At 34.2% G+C, this 25,287-nt stretch overlaps 2 protein-coding genes across 2 annotated transcripts; one reads left to right on the top strand and one right to left on the bottom strand.

Moving 5' to 3' along the window:
* LOC144446261 (rho GTPase-activating protein 19-like) lies at positions 1-9,806 on the bottom strand. The gene is made up of 11 exons (XM_078136013.1): positions 9,593-9,806; positions 9,031-9,111; positions 8,576-8,785; positions 7,971-8,227; positions 7,627-7,719; positions 6,749-7,000; positions 6,503-6,616; positions 6,047-6,118; positions 5,478-5,693; positions 4,118-4,315; positions 1-135 (listed from the first exon to the last, which is right to left on the bottom strand). The coding sequence occupies exons 1-11, from the start codon at positions 9,804-9,806 to the stop codon at positions 1-3; spliced, it is 1,842 nt and encodes a 613-aa protein (XP_077992139.1).
* A 1,242-nt stretch (positions 9,807-11,048) lies between these two features.
* Positions 11,049-24,646, top strand: LOC144446668 (anaphase-promoting complex subunit 4-like). The gene is made up of 21 exons (XM_078136486.1): positions 11,049-11,093; positions 11,220-11,477; positions 12,362-12,467; positions 12,717-12,921; positions 13,294-13,365; positions 13,746-13,857; positions 14,423-14,548; positions 14,938-15,021; positions 15,492-15,578; positions 16,367-16,551; positions 17,027-17,127; positions 17,859-17,910; positions 18,481-18,583; positions 19,040-19,096; positions 19,848-20,087; positions 21,081-21,184; positions 22,182-22,283; positions 22,540-22,611; positions 23,165-23,362; positions 23,602-23,704; positions 24,416-24,646. The coding sequence occupies exons 2-21, from the start codon at positions 11,367-11,369 to the stop codon at positions 24,539-24,541; spliced, it is 2,346 nt and encodes a 781-aa protein (XP_077992612.1). The 5' UTR covers positions 11,049-11,093; positions 11,220-11,366; the 3' UTR covers positions 24,542-24,646.
* Positions 24,647-25,287: the final 641 nt, after the last annotated feature.

Below are 25,287 nucleotides of genomic sequence, written 5' to 3'. Positions count from 1 at the left end.
TCATTCTTCTCCCAGTCTGTTTTCTTCCTGTCGATGATAGCTGCATGGAAGGCACATTGGTCTTATGGCAACAAACATTACCTGTTCTTGTGCTGGTGCTAGTACTTCTGCTTGTGCTCGGTTGAACAAATCGATCTTCAGTTTATTCAAAGACAAAATTTTTTAAAGGAGCAAATTTATGCCTCCTAATTAGAAACAATACACTTTTGGCCAGAAGCAAGTTATAATTGCTCATAATTAGGGGGACAACATTTGATCATTGTCATTTACAGAATTTATATTTTATTGAAGCGTTCATATAGTCTTATCCTTGCCACATCCAAATTTTGACACCTCTTCACTCAGAGGACTACAATTGTACTTGTCTTCTAAAAAGTGAGAGAAACCCCCAAAACAAAACTTATCATATCATTATATGATTTACATGTAGGGATATCACTTGTACAGTGTAATTCAGATCATATTCTTGAGACGCCATGTATATCATTTAGCACTCAGAATGGGTTGGCTGATGCATGGGGGGTGCCCTGTCACAATGTACCTTACAGACAAGGAAGGGTACTGGTAGTTTGAAAATAATTTTGAGAGTAATATGTCTTGCAGAACAAATGCTTGTTGATGTCAAGCATATCAGAAAATGAAAGACTCATAGATGGAGGGGAGGGGTCACAGTGGTGATGATGGGTGGTTTAGGGAAGAAAGGAACGAATCACAGTATATATAGAAGTAAAATATTAACTTTAATTCTGTTAAAAACATTAGAAGTATTAAAGGAATTCTTTATAAATCAGCACAAAGTTCTATTAAATTACAATTTTTTATATGAAGTATCCACATAGCCCGGAATACACCCAAACTAAGGTTCAACTATTATCCTTAAGTACTATTGATAAAGCTCTGCTTCCTGTTTTCATATGTCCTATACTGTGAAATGTATATACATCTTGATATAGAGTAAATTAGGGTCATACACATAGTGAAATAACATTCCAGGATTTTCCAGGAGTAATCAATCAACTTTGGTCATTTTCCAGGAGTGTTCATCAGAAAAATAGATTTCATTTGTCAACACACCTGCTTTTTATTATACATTTCTCATCTATCTAATGAACACTTCACAACAGTAATGTTGATTGTTCATTTAATTGAATATCCAGGAGTCCTTAGAAATTCAAGGTGCATATGAACCCTGATATTACAGTTGATAAGGAAATTAGTCAAGGTTTTCCTACTTTGTACAGTTTTGTTTTACCATATCACTGTGTTATCTATGAATCCCTATACATCTAACTTGTGCTGTGGTGTTATGTGGTATATATACTAGAAACTGCAAGCAAAGTATTGATGTAATATTTACAAAGAGTGACAGGTATGACAAACTTTAGGTGGAAATACAGCAGAAGAAACTAAGCTGTGCATAATCAACGGAATGGATACAATTGTTGCATGTGTCTGTTTCTTGTAGAGGGTGAGTCAGTAAACAAGGACAATGAAACAAAATCATGCATCACATCACGATTGTACACTGTGTGTGGAATATACCATTCATGAATGAATGGATTGGTCTGAACTGCAAGAGACAGACATTGCAACAATTGAAGTACAATGTATATATAAATAATAATTGTGGTACACTGTATATAAATCACCCACTGCAAGAGACTGACACTTGCTACAATTGTGTTACAATGTATATAAATCACCATTTTGCAAAAGACAGACAAAAGCAACAATTGTACCTGTTCTGTCAATTCTGCACAGCTCAGTTTCTCCTGCTGTAAGTCAAGATTTATCTTACTATGTACACTTTCAACATGTCTTATAACTGTATGAATCACATGCAGATTACATGTGATGTGTGTATTTGCAACATATACACAGCAATGTGAGGGCAATGTTAATGACATAAATTGAATTCAGGACACAGCAAATTATTATTAAGTAACAACCATTTGAGCTTCTTTTTGTACAATAACAATCATTTATGGCACCTTAAATATATCACAGCAAATTATTTTGTTTGCTGATCAGTTTTTGATTGAAAACAAAATAAACAAAATTTGTAAATTGTAAGAATATCCGTAGTATTGAATTACTTTGCTGATATTTGGATTTGAAAAACTGGAGAAAATATTAAGTACATATCACGTCTGGATTATGTCACTGTCTTCAGAAATTAACAAGTTCACTTTTATAATCTAAAAATGTAAGCATCTTGTATATTATAAGTTTATTTTATGTGCTAAAAGTGTTCAGTATTTTGGTCGGGTGAGTTTGACGTAAAAGCCATCTAATATTCCAATAGAGTGAATGATATATTAGTTTCACCTCTGACGAAATTGATTTGAAATTCATGCAGTAAGAATGTTTCTTGTAAAAAATGGTTCATGGACAATACTGATTTTAATCTTAATAATGTTAAAGTGTAAAAAAGCCAGATATTAAAATTTACCATTTCTACAAAGTGCAGGTTATAGGATATACATGTATTAGAAACATGCATACATTTTTCGTCTAAATTTGCATAAATTTTTCAAAAAGGAAAGTGTTGGCAGTGCAGTGAAGTTAGCATGGTTAGTTTTTTTCAAACAGCAAGCAATGGCTGATGTATCTTATTAGTTGACTGAATGAAGAGAAGTAGTAAAAGATGAACAAGCCAATCAGCTGTTGACTCTTGTACACAAAACTACCATTTTGTGGTTTCTTCCAAAGAAGGGTTAATTTACAAAGTGAAACATTGTATATTTCAGAAACCAAATAATGAAATACTTGTATATTATATCAGCATTGTCATGCCAGAATGTTTGTCTAAAAGGTTTAAGTAGTTTGGCTGTGTACAACTTATTGTAATACAGGAGGATGACCATACACATATATATACATTGTATTCATGGTCTAGAAAGTCTGAGTCTATCTCATGAAAATGTTACTTTCATGGAACCCAATTCTGACTCAGATATTCCATCAACTTGTGTAGTGTGAAGATGACAGCTTTGTTGTAACTTAGCTAGAATATCAATCTGAAGTATTATGTTGATGTTCAGTTACAGGCCACAAAAGTCTGTACTGTGTGTAGCTAGCTGCTACAGGTAGTGTCCTTACTTTGGTAGTGTGTGGTCAGTTTTCCTGCAAGATAAAACAACATGATGAGATACCCTTGAAAGTAAAAATGCTGTGTCAGCATATGTAAAGTGATCAACTTTGCTAAATCATAGACAGTCTAATGAACCACTACCTATGGCTAAGTCATGTCATACTGTAAAAACATGACCAACTGATTATATTAAAAAGAAAATAATCTTTTCATTTTATCAAGCAATCAGTGCAATGCTGTGCAATGCATTAAATACAAAATTGTGCAGCTAAAATTTGAAATATATATATTTTTTAAAGCATGCGTGTGCGCATTATTCTCATTAGCTGAAAGGTTTGAATTCGTAGTGAAACCCTCTCTGAGTTTTTGGCAAAGTAAATATCACAAGTAAGGCTGGCTTAATAACATTTAGAATATGATGAACCTGGCATAATGTGGTTACATTTCAGTAGTTGTGGTTTTGTAAATTGTCATTGTATGGTGTACTACAAGTGTGCACAGTCCTGAATCTCAAAACTAGATATTGATGAAAAAGATTTTGTGTCAAAAACACTTGGTCTGCCTATGGGGTTAGTTATGTCCACGTACATGTACTAGCCTATATACAAATGAAAATCTGCTCCTGTCACAGTGGTATGGACACATCAAAATCCTCTCCAATGCTAAAAGTACTAAGTCTTATCATTACATGCTTGTTTAAGAGGTTAATATCAAGCTCTGCAAACCTTTATACCCATGATTTTCATGACATAATAAGTTATTATTCCATGATATTTCCCTTTTCTGGTTTTGAAATACAAATGTATATTAAGCCAAGTTAGAGACATGTTGTGAGGAAAGTGTAGAATAATGTTCAAACGTGTTGATACCAGTTGCAACTGATGTCATTGATATGTATTGTTATCATATTCAACTACCAGAGTACAAGTTATTGATGTCTTTTTTTGAGAGCTGCAATTTGCCCGTACAGTCAATAAGAAAAGATATTTCACCTGAAGTATTATGTATGATATGTTTGGTTACCTTTCCATTTTTAGGTGTATCTCTAGACATAGATCTAGTGGTTGGTGATCGTTTAGGTGTAGCATCAACATATGGCATGTCAGTTGAAAACAATCTCTGATGTAAAGGATCACGTTTGCATTTAGTGATGTGGTGAGAAGGTGTTGATGATACTGAGTCTGGAGTTTTGTTATATGCTCTGACATGCTGTGTTGGTGTCTGGATAAACACAAAGTGTAAAAAAAATAAAGCAAAAAACATGCGCGTCAAAATGATTGGAAAAAAAAATGAATATTAGAGAATTAATGTGATTGTTACATTTATGTTTTGTAATATCCACCAGGTAAGACTTTCTATAGTATTGTACCTCTTTCAAAAAAAATTCACTTGAATAATAAGAGTAGTTAAAGTGGCACAAGCTGAGTTTATACTCTTTTTTACTCAAGTATAAATTATATTCTAGAATAATGTTAATTTCAATGCACGTCTTGTATAGCATTATGATTGTCTTCTGACGTTGTTAGAACTGTTGATTACAGTCCGATGATGTAATTTATCATATGTATCAAAATTACCTACTATGGTTATATGTTAATACCAGGTTTGAGTTCAGTCAATTACAAGTGGTGGTTAAGTATACTTCTGTCAGTACAATAATGTGTGTATCTTTTAAATATGCAGCAAAAACTACACCAAAATGCATATAAACTCAGCTTGTGCCCCTTTAATATTATTTCAAAATGACTCAAAGTCATTCGCTGGTATTTGTTTTTTGTCATGAAACTATGAGTTAGTTGGTAGTGTTTGCTTTTGTTGATGTACATGCACCTGGTGTGTGTAGGGGTGCACTGCATTAGTAAGTCTTCACCATCCAATATTCAATGTGTGATGTTTATTCTCCATTAATGTAATACTTGTAGTACCTTGATGCTTCTTTCAAGACCTTACTTTATACTGTTGAACTGACATTACATGTAGCAAACCACAGTGATGAATGTCTCAGGAACAAATATCACAATATACAGTTCAGCTTGTATTTTAAATAAAACCAAGCAGTCTGAGTGCAAGGGAAGTATTGACATATACCTCATAAATATGTGAGTCAGGGTTTTCTTTATATTTGACTTTTTATTAAAAGTTAGTGGAAATAGTAGTAACAAAACAAATATATTAGTGATAGTAGTGGTTTGTTATTGATAGATAGATAAATAAGATAGATAGACAGAAATATGAGTTATGTGCAGTGCAGTTTGTTGTCACTGTGTCCAGTTGGTAACACAGGCAAATGTGTTCCCTCATTTCATTGGTTATTTGGAATCTATTTGTTTGTATCACTGCCTTTGATTAGTTGTTGACAGAACCTGTTAGTTCATTACATTACCTGATTGGACATCGTTGTAGGAGTTGTTAGTTTTTGTGCATTTAGTCTGTGTTTAATATACCGTGCTTGTTTTAGTGATAGAGCATTGCTGGTAGAGGGCAGTAGACTATTGGCTACAGAGTCATCATTCGCTACAGGTCTAATACTGCCCATAGAGGGCAGTAGACGAAAGGCTACAGAGTCATCACTCACTACCGATCTAGTTGTTACCTCTGGCTGTGAAGTGACAGAGAGTAATGTTAGTAGAGTTACCAAGTGAGGTAGTAGTGTTAATAATTTCACATTATAAACTGTTGGAGTAAAGAATATATCATAAGGTAACCTCACAAGGTGCAACAGCAAAATGTCGAGTCAGAGTGCAATATATGTCGAAAGGAAACAATATTAAAACAGCATTGGCATTTATCTGCATTGTTTCATACTGTGTAGAGAACAAAACTTATAAAAAAAAAACTATTTTTGGTAAATAAGTGTTATTACTGGAAGCTCTTTATGTAATATCAGACAGAGTTGTGACAGTGTCAAACAATAAGCAGTAAAAATAGTACATCCAATGTTACTTAGCTTACCATGTGTGAACTGGTCGGTGAAAGGACTGCTGTCTTCTTGTGTTTCTTATTTGTACTACCTAAGACATGCTTCTACCAAAGAGATATATATATATATATATGTTAGTATGGCTTTAAATTACAGTAAAACATAATGAAACAAAAAAATGCAATGTCTTAGTTTAGTCAGTACACATCACAGATATTTTCACATTTCACATTTTGGCGATTTTGACAATATTATCCATGACACCTTTGCACTGAACATGTCAAAATTTGACCATGTTCCGGACATGTCCAAAATTAGCTGTCTTTGTGGTAAGACTCTAAAGTTTCCATTCAGATAAGTCTCAAAAACAGGTTGTATCGTTTGATTTGAAAAACAAAATATATTAAACATAGACAAACACACATTGGAGTGTATTCACTCAGTAGGAGTGAAACTCAGGTAACAAAGAGACCAGTGAGATGACCTACCTTGATAACACCACCAAATGATTTACTTCTGGAATGTTTCTTCTCCCTCAGATACTTTGCTGACCCTTCTCTGACATTGGTTGGGGTACCAGGCATGTGACAGTTCTTGGCAAACTATAGTGAAACAACAGTTAAACTGGTGTCATGTATTTTTGTCTGCTCAGTTTGGAAATCTTTTGATCAAAAAAAGGAACTGTACATTGTAGCATTTGATGATGAAGTAACATTCACAATGCTGTGACTTACATTTTTCATAAGTTTTCGTTTCTTGGCACTTGGTTCCATGTGTTTGATATCGTCATAAAGATGTCCCAGAGCTTCCTCTGTGGTATGTCGACTCTTAACGTAGATATTACTGTGCTGAGGCCCACTGATGATTACTCCATCTGGTGTGTCTGTTTTAGTCTTTGTACTCTGCATTGGGGTGTCAACGTTGTGTTCAAGTGAACCTCCATTTTTCAGGTACGTTTCACACTTGGCAAGAATGAATGGAGGAACCTGTCAAAGAGTTGAAAATGTTAAGTCATTTATTTCAGCGTGCAAATGCCTCAATTTTGAATACTGATGTTCAAAATGAAAAAAAAAATAAATTCAGAAATTCGAATATGCTTTCCACTTATGCAGCACTCAAGTATTCTAGCGTTAAAGCTGGAGGAAACCAAAGTACCTGTGGAAAACTTGTGTTGTTTGGTAGGGCAAAACTGAGCATTATCATTCATACATATGGATCTGGAATTTTTTTTAAAATCAAACCCAGCTGACTCTGGGTGGGTTCAAACCCATTTGTATGAGGCTAACAGCTTGCCCACAGACAACCCCAAATACATGTATTACTTGTTAAATTACAATATGAAAATATTTATGGTGATATTGTCATTAATCATTCACTGATAGGTATTAAGCTGCTATCTATAAGTTCTCTTATTCACATTTGTGAGGAAAGCTTTCAATAAAATATGTATAGTACCAAGTACCATGGAATGTTCAATTTAATGGTGGCAAAGTGTAAAAAGATCCATCGTCATTTCCACTTATGTATATAAGTGGACACAACAACAAATCTTTCTGTCTAAATACAGTGGTAAGGGAAGAATTCCAGAGAAAGCAAAAATGAGAACTCTTACCTTGCAAATTTTCTGTGAATGTTTGATCATAAACTCTACTCCAGTATTCAGTTTATTTACAAAGTCTTGATCTCGTACGTCATCAGTGGTAAACTAAAACAGCAATCAGGGAAATGGTGTAATTGTTAATATGCTATGCCAGATATAGTTGACTTTTGTAATACATTTTGTTTATATCTACAATGTTGAAATGATTTTTATGCCATTTTGTTTGCATTTACAAATAGTTAGAGCTTAACATCACAATGAGAAACTCATTAGCAAATGAGCGAGATCTGAGAGGTAATTTCTTTAGTCAAAATAGTGTGTGTGGTGCAAAGTAAGGTGTAACTACCAATACTTACATATCTTGGCCATAGTACATGTGGTGCAAACATGACACCAAGGTTGAACGCTGTCATTTTATTATTAGTCTGTTGCTTGGCTGCTAAGTGAAGTAAATCTAAGAGCTCTTGGAGGAGTTTGAAACTGCAAGTGTTCAACATCAAAAACAAGTATGTCAATGCCATGATATGGTCTTGCTTCCTTTTCTCTCTCCATTTCTGCTTGATGTCTTCACTCATACCAGATGGATTGTAGTCCTCTAACTTGTATGTCAAACCTGCAATGGAATCATAATATAACAGAAATTCTTGTCAGGTTATTATGATCATCATCCTGTGACCTTTAACCCATTGCTCAAGTGTCTCAATTTCAGCTCAATATGAGAACAATTTTAGATGTTGTGAGAATAAACAAATGAGTACACAGCATCCTGATTAAGGTGGACATCAAATGCTATGGTACATTATTATTAAAGTGAAACTAAAGACGCCAATGTAAAATCGAAAAAAGCACAAAGAAAGATTATAAGTGGACACGTTTACTTTTGCATAAATGTATTTCTGCTCAGAAAAATTACAAAATGGATGTGAGCCTAAGTATTACTGTACAGTAAGTGATTCTATACCTGCAGCCTGTACATGTGCTTGAAACTGTCTGTCTGACAACAGTGGTTCCGGTAGTTCTCCTAGAAATGCCTTTAATGTACATGCTACATCATGTGGTGTGAAGATGTCAGTATCTAAATCTATTATTGCACCACTGATGATCTTTTCTTTCAGCTTCCGCTGTCTCTCAGCATTCCCTGGAATTCGGAATATTCCTTCAACATGGAGATCTGCAATGAAATAACCATTATATTGTTTGTTTGTTTTTTCAAAGTGTGTTTTATGTTTACTTATAAATAGAAAAATGTTACAGAACCACACTGGCATAACTAGTCTTCTAAAAATTCAATCCAAATATGACCAGGAACTTTATCTTTTTTGAGACACTTCAGTCTTTCCATGTCCTATCAACACTTGTACTTACTATTTATGTTTCACAGCTTTGAAAAACATACATGTATATTATGATACTTACGTCTTTTCAAATATTCAATAAGTAGCTTTGCTTGGCAATAACCTTCTGCTGTTAGCGTAGCACCAAAAACACCACCTGTAACTAAATAATCAAAAACCATCCCTGTGATCTATCCATTATCAATATCATCATGGGTTGATAGTTGTAATTTCAAATATTTGTAAAACACTCACATGTTTCTAGTTATGTTAACAGGTCACAGAGAGTACATAAATGAGGATTTGTACACAATGTGTTACATGCAACTGAACCATCTTGAATGGTGCACTATGGGAAATGTAGTATCAATCCATAGATAAACTATTGTCAACAATCTGTCACATATGATATGTATTCAAGTCTTGGTTAGCCAGACCACATATTTCCTGGTGTTACTGTCAGAGGGACTTTGCTCAGAACTTTGCTCAGACTCTTGCAGGAGGCTTCTCCTTCAAGTTCAAATCACCCAGGTAACCCCCCCCCCCCCTACAGTTAAGATGCAGTAGTATCACAACTACATGTAATCCCATGTCTTTGCGTCTGAGAATCACTTTTAGATTACAAGTTAGCTATTAATTCTTACCTTTCCTTTTCTGTCCTCTTACTTTTTTGATAGAATTTTTAGGATATTTAACCTCAATGTTTCCTTTGAGAAGATCTCCAATACTATCAGTTCCTTTGAAGTCTAGTACATGTGACAACTCTGTACAACACCAGTCGATGAAAACATCTGGATATTTATGTTTCATCGCTTCCAGATAGTAGTTTGGGTTGCAATATATTGCCCTTGTTGCCATCATTGCACTGAAAAAAATTTGCCATCTTTGTTAAAATCTGGTGGATGTGCTTTATTATGGTTACATTATGAGCAGTTATAATACCTAACAATGTATTGCTCCTAAAAATTAGATGCAAAATTTCATCATAATATTATGACTATGATAAATAATTTGTTCACAGAAAAAAAGGAATATGTATAACTGCCACCACTAGTACAGGAAAATTTAAATGGCACACTGCGATAAACACAGGCACTCGAATCAATGTGTATGATTACAAAAAAAAATATCTTATGAATACATACAATTACAATTACATATTTTTTTTCTACACATTGATTTGAGTGCCTGTGGTGATAAACATTAATCAATTTATTATAACATATATCTTTCCTGGCATTATCTTTTTGTCATAGATTTAAGGCAGAGAAATGAACCTAATGGAAAGTAACAAATGAAAACAACAAAAAGTTACAATAACAAACTATCATATGCTGTTGTTATTCTCCGAGACAAAAACATATATTTTCTGTTACATGTGAGTTATTTCATTTCTTCCAAAAAGTTTTATTCAAACAAAACTGATATGTACATTGTACATGTTATACACTGAAGCTAGCTAGTGCTACAAGTAGTAATACACCACGAACTGTCCGACCCAGACATCGCAAACCTCAGCGAAGCCCTATATTTGCATTTATTGTCTGTCTTGTGACTTGTGTTGATCCAGACGAGTCGGCTGTTTATTGAACATCCCTCCCCCGGTGCCCATCGGTATAATGCTAACATTTCGATTGAAAACCCCTATGAAATTACAAAATATACATTTCCAAATGAGTTCCCTAGACTCTAGTTTGCAAACCATACATATCGATAACTAATAACACGAATGAAGCTTAAAATCGCTTGACAATGGCATTCCTTGATCAAAACATTTGCATGCGGCTTCGCACCATTGGACATTTTCGACTTTTTAAGGTCCAAATTTCAATTACAAATATTGATACTTCTCGCTTGCAAACACGTAACCTACCTTGGATGAAAATCTTGTGTCGAAAAAGTTTACGAAGATTCACATTAGTCTATGATTAGTCTATGATATCGACAACTGGCAGTGATTTTGGCAAAGCTCACGCACCGAAATTCAAAACTGACTGGTGAACTCACTGATTGAAGTAAAACAAAATGTGATTGGCTCTCCAAGAAATCCATCACGGCATCTGGTTGGTTAGATCGTAAGCCTCGCTTTCAAGAGTTTCAAGATGGCGCTATATTTGTGCGAGTAGTTCGAGGCAGAGTGAGGTGGTGAGTTAATTACTTGTCATATTCTTATATATGAATATATTTTACACAAAAGTTTTGTTGAATAATTATGTATTCATGAGTATAAGCGACAATAACAGAGGCTACGTTTTCATTTTATTTCTAAAGTGATGAACATCCCAGAATTTGGTTGACTGGCATGCGACATGACTTTCAACTTGTAAACATCGCACTTTATATATAGCAGAACGTAGGACAGTCAGATATTGTAGGCGGAGTACCATACCAGCAGACTAGACTCAGAGAACCCACAAAATGCAGTGCTCTTTCCGACAATTGGAGGAGAAACATCTCTCTGCAGAGGTAGTGCGGATGTTATGGTCACCACGGATGGATCTTATCGCCCTAGCAAATGTACATGGGGAGGTAAGAATTGAAAATGGTATAATTTTACTCACTATAATTATTATAATCACTGATTGATCTCATATATTCAGTAATGAATGAATGGATAAATGATTTTCAAAGGATAACAAACCAACACAGTGAACAACCAAAAAGAAATACTGGTAATAGGATTTGTATTATAATACGATAATAAAATAAAAACAAAACCTCCACATGATGATGATGATGATGATGAAGATGATGATGATGATGGTACATGTGCATTGTATAAGAATTAACAAATTCTGATGACATGAAAAATGATTTCCTTTAATATGCTGAGTAGATTGAAACATAACAATTGGCTGAAGATTTATGGACTATATTGAATGGACTTAGTGTACAGAGTCCTTCAAGTTTGTGCACAGAATCTCAGACCACTAAAAGAAGACAGAATGTTGGATATCCTTCACACTTACAGAAACATGTTTTGGGAAAATTTACAACATATCTTGATCACTTTGATAATGGATATATTTACTTTCTGGATCTCTAGTACTGGGACACCCCCCCCCCCCAAAAAAAAACAAACAAACAAAACAAAACAAAAACAAAAACAAAACCCCCCCCAAAAAAAACAACAAACAAAAACAAAAAAAAACAAAAACAAAACACTCCATGCTGCCGTTTGTGCTACAGCAGGCACTTACGGATTGATGGTGGTAAATAATGAATGTTTTCACAATGTATAAGTTGTGTGGTTGCAGATTGTAATTAATTTCATCAAAATAATGTATCACTTTAAGCCAAACAATCAGAATCATAATATTTCTAAGTTTTTGATTTCAAAATCACATTTATACTATACCTATTTGCCTTTACCAGAGTTTGTATCAACATAAACAATGTTACTTTTTCCATAGGTGTTACTTCATAGATTATCATGGCAAAGGGTCTGGGTTCTGCCTGTACCAGCCAGTGAAACAAGCAAGAAAGTCACTGCCTTGGCATGGAGGCCAGATGGCAAAGGTAAGAACTGTGTTATAGAAGTATGGAAATAAAAGTTACAAAATTTCACATCTGTCCAATTTATAAAATTTGCCCTAGAAATATTTGCCAACGTTATACCACCAAATCAACACCAGCTGCACTTGATAAAGAGGCAATACAAGATGAAACACAGTGTACAGTATTCTTGCATTGAAAAGACAACCTCAAGACAATTTATATCATTTGAACATTATCAATGTCTAACAACTGTTATATGGTGTTTTGTAGTATTAGCAGTTGGTTATGGTAGTGGTCGGTTATTAGTAGTTGATGTTGAAAATGCAGAAGTTCTTCATACATCCACCATGACTACTTCAATCTCCTGTATGCAGTGGATTGACGTCTCTGAAAAACTTGTTGGTGATTCTGTGAAGTTAAAGGTAGAAGATTCAGCTGGTGTCTACCTTCCAAAATTCCCAGCTCCATCTAAAAGGTAGGTTTTATCTCATAGTAGTATTTTGATAGAAATTCTTGTAAGTTAACTTTCCTTTGACTGCAATGAAAATTATCAGTCAGAATATGATGATACATTAACATAACTTTGATTGTGAAAGCAAATAATACATTGAATGAAACTTGTTCTACATTTGGCTGTCTGGCTTAGTTTCTTGCAAGGACTTTGGTATACTTATCAGAACAACATTGAGCAAACTTGAATCATGTTAAATGTTGTTAAAGCAGCCACAAGTTACCATCACAAATATTATACATCAGTATGGACTTGTACTCAAATGAATACCCAGTAAAAGCTAAGGTAATGTGTCATATGAACAATTTATTATGTTATTTATGATTTTCTCTACAGTTACAGCACTTTATCCAAAATTTACAAAGAAGAAAATGCTGAAGATGCCAAAAAACTTGATGGTCAGGAAAGGTAAATTAATACTAAAATGTTGATTTGGGGATGTGGAACTATAAACCAGTTTGTAACGTTTAGGAAAAGCATCACATGCAGACATTGAAAAAAAAATTATTTGGCCTGTTGTGATGTTCATATGCATTCTTTTTCAATGAACCATTCTTGTATTAAAGCACAGTATTTGTTCTGCTTCTTTTCAAATAATAGAAAACATGTGGTCAAAAGCTTAAGTAGTTTGTAAAAAAATGTCTTACTGTGTCGTTAATACTACTTTATAGGTTTATTTATCTTCAGTACCCGTGAAATTAATACTATCTCCCATGCTAGCTGTATGATGTCATATATGTAGCTTTTTCTCCTTTGATTTATAACTAACTGTATGTTTCTCCTGACAGACTAAACATCCTAGTTGTTGGTTGCAATGGGAATGAACTTCACTTATTAGCATTTGGAATCTGTCCTGTTGCAGTCATTGACCTATCTAAAACTACCGGTACAACAACAAAGGTGAGAATTCATCTTTGATGAATGCATTACATTGTTCATTATATTCCATATGTATGTTAATATCAACTACTAATAAGGTATGATACATAGGAAATATAGATAACAACAATCTCCTGAACATAAAAGTGAAGTTGTCTGGCGTATAGCTCCCCCCCTCCCATTACCCATACTACCAAGGAAACAGTTAAAATGAAAGAGAATCTCATTGTGTACTGGTGTGTGTATAGAAAGTAATGAAAAGTGAAATAAATTTAAATATAGCTCCCCTGCTCCCCTCTCCTATCACTAACAAACTGACAAGATGAAATACAAAGCACACATATTAAGTACAGAAGATGTTCTTGAAATTATTCTTTAGTAATGACTGAATTTCTTGATATTACTTCTGTTACATACTATTTCAAGTGGTCACTTTTGTCTGTGACATTGACATGACATTTAAAATTTGTCTTGTAACCACTGTGTATTTGTCTTTGTGTGTATCCACGAGTGAGAAAGTTTCACAAGGAGGACAATCATAGCATTCTTTTTACAAGTTGATGTACTTTAATATTTTCCAATTCAGATATCCCAAGTGCTTGCTGGCTCACTGAGCCGAGATTTGAAGTCCCTACACTTGGTGATTGAGGAATGTAATGATCTGTCCACTAGTGGTGATGGTGAAAATAAACATGATGTCAATTTTGTCATTGTAAGTGTTTATGTTTATTTCAATTTCAAAGTAATGTTTGCTTTTAAAAGAATGTATTTTTCTCAGAGTCGGAAGAACTAAAGTTGTCCATTTTGTTTGGATGTTATGTTCAGTGATGTGACAAGAGAATATTACGAGTCTGTTTAAGATGATTTCCACATGGATTTCACATGTCATTTTATGTAAAGCAGTCACAGGGAATTGTATGAAAATATGGTATTACATGGTGTTCAATGTGATCTCTTTACAAATGTGTTTGCATGAAAGTTTGTAGAATTGATGTCAAACGTTTTCCTGTGCTTCAAGTATTGAAATTTACAATTGTAAACGATAAAAAATACCAGCGTTTGTAATTATTAAAGTTTTATGAACTTGTCGTACACTTCTAGTATGGTACTCCACTGCTTGCTTCAAGACACCAAGAGATAGCATTGTTTGCATTGAAGTATGGGACAATAACAACACTGATTGGGGTAAGTCGTGGGGAGTTACTGAATGAGGTAATATGGGATGCTATGTCTAGGAATGTAATGGTAAACTGATTGTTGATGTGGCCAATATTTGAAGATAAGTACCAACAATTAGAAAGAGGGAAATGTTTTAGAAGATATATAGTATTAATGGTGCAAATAGGGCATGGTACTCTTAAAAATGTGTATGTTCTTTTAATCTTGTATGTAAAGAAAGAAGAAGAGTGTTGACACCCTTTCCAAAAATTATTATTATTTTGTCATTCTGGCAAGTGTTTTCCATGTTTACAAAGACAAATCAGGCAAATTTGTGGTCTTCACATACTTTATTTCATTTGCACTATTAATCACGCACTGTAGTATCAGTACAATGAAGTAGTATTGTATGATGTATTTATTATGTCACATCACCAGATTGCATTTACTCACAAAAATGGTATCACGCTGAAATATTTTATTTGTATTTCTTTTAGTATTTAAATAACACTTTAAAAGCCATGTCTGAAGCATATGAAGATATTTTATTAGAAATGGAATCCAAACTTGCCAAGTATGCAGAGGTGAGTGTGTGTCACGAAAGCCAGGTTTTTCTAAAGTAGAGGATGGGGGGAGAACCACAATCACTGGAGAAATAAGAAAGAACACACACACACAGATTTTAACTGGTCTAATTTCTATCCATCATGACAGAGTGTTATGGAATAGTGGTGAAATATCATAATCAGACTGCACATGTGAATAAATAACAACTAAATGACTAATGAGTACAATTCATGATAGGAAGAAATATTGCCACAGAAAATACCAAATAAAGAATACAAAATTGCAACTTGATCTGAAACGGTATAACTGAAGAATGGTAACGACCATGAACTTATGTGATTTATTTGTAGAAGTTCATAACACTCTATTTCACTTTGTTACACTCTAACTGCTTTATAATGAACTCTTTGCAGTGAACCCTCTTTCTTGTCCCCAAAACTGATATTTTCAGTAGAGTACATGCTTCACTTAGAACAAAGACTTCCTCAAGAAACCTTCTTCATGTCACCCAATGTGTTTGTGAGAAACAGGTTACAATGTACCAAACCCAAGCAGTTCAGCTTAGTATAGTACCACTTCATTTATCTGGCCTTGTCAACCATTGTATTGAGAATGACAGCAGTATTATTCAGTTTCCAGAAATCGTGCAGTTGTTAGGCATATTCATGTTGAGATTAAATGCTGATAGATAAAGTCATTTCGTGATATCTGAGAGACAAGGCTATATGTCACTGAAAGCTTATGTACCTCTATCAAGAGTACTATCAGACTATTTTACTCACATAAATCATACATTAATTTTCAGACCAAGTGTACAGCTGGTACAGTGAGTGATGATTTCCTACAATTGTTAATGTGGGGTAAATGTAGTCCTGAACTCCAATCATTCCTTGTACATGAACTTACTGAGAAAGGTTTAAAAAAGATGGGACAGTCAGTGGAATCATCATACACCAATATCCAAAAACTTGTCATCAAACATATACACAGGTAAGCAGAGACTTAGGTATTATTCCAGTTATATAGTAGGAAATACAAATGATGTAAAGTCCTTGTCATTACAAGTCAAAGATGAGTCAGGAGTATTTTCCAAATTAATAAGAAAAATATTAGGGAATATACCATACCTGGGCAAACTTAATTTGAGAAAGTGTGAAGTAATAATGGTGTTTCTGAAGGCTTTGACTGATATTATGAGTACTGCCTAACCAATGATATAGGCACACTTTTTCATAATGTAAACATTTAAGTTAGACATCCCATGTGTTCTGTTCAAACTAGTATAATTAACGTGACTTGTAAAAGTATCAAAATCTAAAACTTGTCATCAAACTATTTCCTTTGTGACATCAAAAACAACATAAATAGTGTTAGCAAAGTATTTGAGGATAACACTTTGTGATTACTATGAAGAAAAATTTTGTGAAATTCCGTGTTTGAAAATTTTGGTTGATTCCTCTCACAGCATTGGTAAAGCACTTCTATATCATTTAAGTGAGGTTAAAGGAATGTCACTATGGTATGATAAATATGGTGTTATAGGCCTGTCTCCAGCACAAATTGAAGGTATGTAAAGTTTAACACAGTTCAGAGTTCGATCAGTCTTTTATTTCAATAGAATTACATGAATGTCTACATCAAGTTAGGGTTGTTACAAGGTTAAAACATTAATATACACACTTGCAAGAGCAAGTACAGGACATGCCAATTACACCATTTCAATGATCATGTCATTGCCACTATGTCACCTAGTACTAAAGTTAGCCAACAGAGAGTTTGACAAAGCCTGTTGACCTGAAAAGCTGAAACGTTACTTATAAGTAATTAGAACCCCTGGTCATGGTACAAGAACATATTAGTTCTATGTTTTATCAATGTGATGAAGTACAGTAATAAAGTGGAGATTCAGATTAGTGTAGATAGAAAGTAGTACACATATAAATAGATAAACTCATTCATTATCATCCCTTGATGACAGAGCAATTGACCACAAGTTTTCTCCAAACACTGTGATCATTGGCAAGTTCAGTAATCTGATCTACTTGCAAAATGCCCTCAAAATCCCCAAGTAAACTGTATGTATGTGAGATATGATGTACATTGAGGTCCTGGTCTCCTTCTGCCATGTGGATATTCATAAAGGGCTTACCTTCTAGTCAGCTCTTCATCTAATATTCAGAGAATGTGCCCAAGGAACCTCAGTGAGACTTTTCAAAACACTTCCAAACCTTAACAAGTAAATACCAAAGCACTGCCCAAATTTGATATTATATGTACTCTGTTGTTTGTATATCTAGGTGCAATGACAACTGTGGGTTCATTTATATTGAAAGCCAACGAGTTACTACAGTAAGTATATTTTGTTTTACATCTCTCCCTGAAAAGAACAAAGTCTGTAACTTTATGGTTCTTTGTGGTTACTTTAGTTTTATATTGAAATATTCTTATTGCGTACCAAAAACTAAAACATGTTGAATCATCTCAAAATATGTCTAGTCATTGGTACATTTCTCACCAGATATTTGAATATGCATAAAAAATGACCTAATTGTTGGGTACCAAATCATTTTTCCAACACCACAATTTTGGTTGCCAAACTGCTCTTTTGTGCATTCTTCATACCTTCTATCATACTATATTGATGCTGATTTGCCCCCAAATTGTAAGGGTAGTTGCGTAGGGATTTGAAATTTCCATTGGTGTACACCATGGTATTAAACAGAGATCTCAGTGGATTGAGTCTCAAGAGAGGAGCTCATTGAAATTTGACCCTGACAGGAATTAAGTTTGATGTTAAAGTTTAGTTAATAGAACAAAATACATCCTAGTGAATAAAGACAGCCATAGAAGTTGTGATATGAATATGTTGTATTATGATATTTGTGACATTCATTGCACTCCTTTCATATCCTCATTTAGGGTGATAGAAATAAGTCTACAAAACTTCAAAGCATTCTTTCGATGGATTTATGTAGTTATTCTTAGATTGTCTGAAGAAACCATTCCACCTGAAATAAGTAAAGTAAGTCACACTAACTCCACAGTCTTCAAATTCTAAGGAATCCTTGTGTACTTTATTTTGTTACACCCTTCTAAAATATCTCTGGATTGTTTGTTGGTAGAAAATGGAACTCTGTTACCTGTCACACCTGCAGTTTGAGTATGAATCCTTACACAGCTGACTAGTTTTCAACAATCTACACGTTCTCGTTGCGTGTCACTGTATAAATCGCGCAACTTAAGTCATGTGAAAGTTGCAGACATTAAAATAAGTGAAATGAGTAAATGTGGTAGATCAATAAAAGATTGTTTGGATACTCAAAATGTTTGTTCTGTCAGAAAACAATATTTTGCTTAAAAAGGTGGAGTTCTGACCAATAATAAGTACATGACTTATATTTACACATTTCATCATTCCAGTCAGCAAATATATATACAAGTATATTAAAGAGTGATTGTTATTATTATTTGCTTTCAGATGACTCAAAAGGATATAACTTTTGTGGCAGATTTCCTGAAGGAAAATTTACACAGTGTAAGTTGATCACAGCCCAGTTCAGCAACTTGTGGTGGGAATGAGATGAAGTATGAAAAAACTCTGATTACTAACTATGTCATTATTGCTATTATAACACTTTCTAAATTTGCTCTGTCTTGTCTCATGACTAGACTTCATGACATTTTGACACCAATTCAAAAATTACTTCAATACACAGAAGTTTGGCGGTTAGATGAATTGGCTTGCTTGTGTTTGTCAACATTATAACATTATAACTTGTAAAAATTGTGTAACCAACATGAAGTAAACACTAACTTTTAAAACTTAACTTTTTAACTTTTCTTTTATTCTCATAACAAATATTTTTTTATAATGATATATATCATATCTGAAGTTATGGTTTAGTGATATATGCATGGTAAACTGTCTGTCTGTTTGTTTGTTTATCTGTCTGTCTGTCTGTCTGTCTATCTATCTGTCTGCCTGTGTGTGTGTCTGTCTGTCTGTCTGTCTGTCATGGTATATGTTTATGATAAAGGATTTAAACTTGAGAACTGCTTGACTAATGGCTTGTATATTTAGTAGGAGTGTTACTCAGGGTGTGTAAATAAATTTACCTATAATCAGTAGAGTGCTACAATGTCATTGACACTATTTTTAATGAGTCCATATTTTAGTAAATTAGTATAATTGAGTCCAACCATACTGTGGTACCATGGAAACAGGTGACAAAACAGGTAATTTGAGATGAATATATTCTTAGATTAGTTGCTGTTGTTCATTTCAGGATAAAGACTCGATTGATAAAGGTTCTGGTTTTAATTTGGAACGAGTTGGTCAGTATTTGAAGAAGGAAGAATTATCTTACTTACCAGAGATATTAGACAACCCATGGCAGCAGTTTGTAGAATCGTGTCCTAATCTACGTGATAGTAAACTACTATATCAACACCATCCAAACAAATCTCTGTACCAGCTGTTTGGTGATGTTGAGAAGGAAGTGAACTTGGTTCTCTCTAAGCCAGCAGTAAGTCAAATGGTTGGATTGTAGTCTTCATTCTATTAAAGTGGCCATGTGTGGATGAAATTTTGGTATTTATTTTGTATTGTTCATTTATGAAACTATATTATCATGGCTTCCTACTAGAAAAATCAATGTGAAACAACATTGGCCAAGACTGTGTTTGTTACTCAATACATTGCAAAAAGCTAAAAAAATGTGTAAAATGTTTGTTATTGTATGTATTTTACACATTCATTAATCTTTGTAATTTATTAAGTTACAACCAAGAACTTGGCATATGTTGTTTCACATTGATTTTTCTAGTAGGAAGCCATGATAAAATTGTTTAATAAATTAAAAATACAAAATAAATACCCCAATCCTCATCCATATGGCCACTTTAAATAACACACAATTATACAGGTCAAAAGATCTGTTTCCGTTTACAACAACTGGTTTTTGTTGAGTACTGTAATTGGACTGAAAAGAGTTTTTCCATTACTTCATGATGGAAATGTTATTTCAAAGTAATAAAGAAAAGCCCAGAAGTGACGTCCACTTATACAATGTATATCTGAACCAGAAAGCCAGCAATTATATCTCTTAAATCTGTTAAACGCATGACTCCTGGTTCCTGGCACCCTGTTTTGCATATGACTGGCTGTATCATGTTTTGGAGGTGAAGAACTTGTGGCGACTCACTGGCATATGATCACCAAAATATAAACATTCCCTATCTGGGTTGTTTCTGTCATTGAGATGATACATGGCATTGAAATTTGGTTGATTTTCACAAAGTGGTATTTCTCATAAGAGTTTATAAGTAAATTGAAATATGAAATGAAACAGACAAAAGAATCCTTTAATATATGACTAATATATATAGCACACTGAGCAATTATAATGTAGGTTCTAGCATGTATTAATCAACAGCAAGTCACATTATCATTGGGAGAATTCCTGCTTTTGATATGTTTTGATCATTCCAAAGTTGACAAGATATTTTTCTTTTTGCAGACAGTGATTGGAGAAGGCTTAGTGAAACAAGGAATATCACATCATTTGTATCAAACAGTTGGTCACCATGACGACAAGAAAATATTACCTGTGGCCATTACACAGTAAGTTGATAAAATAGGGGAACTGGCAAAATATACACTGTAATAGTGACAAAAATGTCTAATTTGATATTGTTATAACTTTTGTTCATTATGCAGTGTGGTTTGTACATCCATAAATGTAGTTTATGTTTGACATTGGTGTCATGATTGTTGAATGGTTAGAGTGGCTGGCTTGGAATCTGCAGGTTGCAGGTATGAGCCACATTGTTTCTGAATGGCTAAAGTCCTTAGGCAAGATTTGACCCATGATTGTGCCCCAGTCAACCCAGCTGTATAAGTGGGGACCTAGTAGGATATCGGTTGCAATGTGAATGCTTTAATCTTATGCACTTATAGAGGCTGCAATGGATTGTATGCTCACTAGGGAATTTAGGATGCATAAAGGGACATTGTACCACTATAGAGCCCTGCCAGGGGTAATAATTGTAAAGTGCTTTGAGCACAAAGTGGGACTGCACTTATGAAAGACGACATTATTAACATTATTATTATTGGAGTATGATATCTTGCACCGGCATAGTATGTGTATGAAATCATAAAAAAATATTTAGATGAGTAGACATATTCTTTGTTTTTGAACACTTGAATGACAACCTTTGCATTGTTATAATAATGAAATTATTTCCACTATGTTACTGGTACATGTATATCTAGATATACAATGTCATATATCAGACCATTGTGATCTTAATTTTTTGCCTGTACAAATGACACAGCCCAGTGCATAGCTTTCGTTTCAGCTGCCAGATATAATATACACGTAGAACTCACTCAGTGTAAGAGTATGAAGACTTTAACATCCTCCAGCATTTGTAGAATGTTAGGAGTCAGTGACATCACCTCATCTTTTTGTTCTATAGACAGACATTAGAAGGTAGTGGTGCATTGTACACAGAGTTGTTGATGTTGTTGTTGTTGTTGTTGTTGTTTGGTGGTCTGAGATTGTATGCAGTGATGGTTGGTAGCAGTGACATCACCGTATTTTTTTGTTCTACAGACAGACATTGGAAGATAGTGGCGTATTGTACTCAATCCTCACCACAAAGAAGACTGCCTCAGAAGAAATGTACATCATTAAAAAGTCAGGAGAAGTTAACAGGTATGGCTGTGTACACTTATAATCTGAATGAGGGCGCTGTTACTATTACATCAAGTCTAAATAGACTAGCATGGTGCAAACCAATGAAAATTCTGTTTTTAGATGTGATATTACTTCCATGTAGAAAAAATCATGGCGAGATTATTTGTTGTAATTTGTGTTTTTGTGTGAAATAAGTATTTTTGAGTGCATTAATCAGTCTAGTTTATAATGTACCATACATGACGTATTTATAGTATTTATTTCTTTGTTTCAGTACTCCAGTTGTATTACAAGTTCATTTTGGTACTCTTGGTGAAGTGTCTGCTAACGATAGCATCCCATTTAGGTAAGTTGAAAATAATCAGATGGTGAATAATTTTAAACTCTATCAACTCATAAATGATGCCACACTCAAGATAAAGTCACCTATTTTTTTCAGAGATGGCAGAATTCTTATTGCAGAAAGCTGACTGGTTCAATATCAAGTAAAAACTAGCTCACCATCTACAATATATTAATTGTCAAGGTTTACCAGTCATTCACCTCTATTCAAAGGGTCACTAGACTTTATAACTCTAGTTGTAAACACAAGGCAAGGTGTTTTATTCCCAATATGCAAATATATACAGACATATGCAAACTTATGTTTTCACCTGTCATTGCCATTATTATAGGACATTTATATTTACTTCTCAATCCTAGTTAACATGATTCAGGGCTAGGCCAGTTTCCTGTGCTACATGGCGCCACAAAATCACAGTTTTGTGGCACATTCAATTAAGCAGCCTACAAACTATGCAATATCACAATTTATTGTAACCTGTTTTCCCCATGGCTGAAGGCAGGAAATTCCTTGGTATAGAATAAAAGTTAACATTCCTGTAATGTTTTCTCTCCAGATGTACTCAACACAAGATCTTAGATGTACAGTTTTATGACGATACAATATTGTCTATATTACTACATGAAGATAGCAGTGATGGTGATAACTTCTCAGTGCTAGCACAGTTACCAATTAGTACGTTGACAGAGTCTACACAAAGACCCTATACCTCACTATCAACCTGCCAACCACAGCTCAGTACAACTACAGTTTTGTAAGTGAAAATAAATAAATTTAGTTCTGTATGGGAATGTTTTAACAGAAACCGTGTATCACAAAACACAAGATCTTTTTACATGAATACTGGATAGTTCCTCCATTACCCTCCCCATTTATTTATTTTGATGTCCTTCACAAGAATTGTTCAATATCTCCTACCCTCTCCATTTAGTAACAGATATTGTTCAGTATTGCGTACCCTCCCCATTTATTTATTTTTGATCTCCTTTACAGAAAGAGCACTGACCTAGGTCCCTATGTAAGTCAGTATAGAAGACTTGAAAACATGAAAGCTAGTTTCTTTGCTGTCAGTGGTAGTCGAAGAGTGTCGTGTGTGGTAAGTGTGTCATCTTACTGTCACGCTTTGTACCCCTAAATTCACAGATGTTTTACACTGTAGTCTATCCAGGATCTTAGTAGTTGATGGATTTTACTGAATACACCACTGTGTTCTCCTTTAACAAAGAAGTAAGGGCAATAGATCATCTGATATTTTCTGAGCATCCTCCCAATAACCTGAAAATCATATTTCAAAACACTCTGTTGTAGTAACAAAAGGTATCAAACAGCAGGAAGTAGGTCAAATCTACCTGCCAGTTCGCTGTCATTTTACCACGATTCTCCACCAAAATTATGGTACATTGTATTGGAAACTATGCCAGTTTTACCATGTTCCCCCTTTCTGTTACCAGGGTTCCCTAACCTTAGCAAAAACAGTGTCAATGACTACAGCCAGCAAACCAAACATTGACCCATCATGCTGTCTGACTAGCAAAGTACAGAAGGTGTTCCCAGTCTCTGAGCTCACTTGTGAAAAAAATTTACAGTGAAAATTGCACAATATTCTATATTTTGACAAACTGTCAAAGTATAATTGACACAGGAACTACTTCTCATCGTCAATGGACTTTGGCCTTTCTGTAATATATATCAGCAATAAACGAGTACAACAACATAAAATTTTGACTAATTTCACTCCTCAATAATAGTGTTACCTTGATATGTGACTACTGGTTTTTTGATAATGAACTTTTTATTCATATTGTAGATGTTTTCCAGTGGTCGTAGAGTCAGGGTATTTGACATGGATGCTGAGGATGAAGGGGAAGGAGAGGTTGACAGTAATGACGGAATGGATGAGGAAGATACTGAGGAAAGGAACACGGAATCATGAATAGTTATCTAAATGTATTTATATATATGTGAAACATAACTAGAAACATTGATATGTACAAATTATGTCTTTTGTTACTTCAATGAATAAATCACTGCCAGACTAGCAACAGTATGACTTGCTGTCATGTTGAATAAAATTGTGAAAAAAATAGTGTTTTTGGGTTTTCTGACTTCTTGACTTTGTAATAAACAAGAGTTTCATCCCATGGAAATAGAGTATCATGAATTGTGATAATGCATAACAGATACGCACAGACACACATCACTGACACAACCTTGATAGAGTTGGAGGAATTACACAACCAAACACACTTGCTCACACTACCTTCACTATCACAATTTTAACATTTTCTGTGCTTGCATGTGCATGTGTGTGTGTAGCTCTTTATGTGCCCATGTGTATCTGCTTGTGTGTGTGTGTGTGTTATGTGTGTATGAAACTAAGCTATGACAGAGTTTGGCCATATTAACAATAGAGAATATAACCTATTAAAATAATCACTGACACTTGAATTTTCTACAACTAAAATGCAGATAGTTCACAGCACAAAGTTTGACTAATTGACTTGGTTTGGAAAATTTGTTGCTTGTTTTCCTGTGAACACCATTCTGCTAAACAAAATTGATTGCAATGAGGTGAGATGTGGTTATGATTTGTTTTGCAGCTTGTGGTGGCAAAATTATTGCACTTTATCTCCAGAATGGTAAAAATATGATGTTCTGAAAATTTAAAGAATAATTTTG

The sequence above is a fragment of the Glandiceps talaboti genome, chromosome 15, assembly GCF_964340395.1.
Source record: "Glandiceps talaboti chromosome 15, keGlaTala1.1, whole genome shotgun sequence".
NCBI lineage: Eukaryota > Metazoa > Hemichordata > Enteropneusta > Spengelidae > Glandiceps > Glandiceps talaboti.
This window is presented reverse-complemented; position numbering and strand designations above follow the sequence as displayed.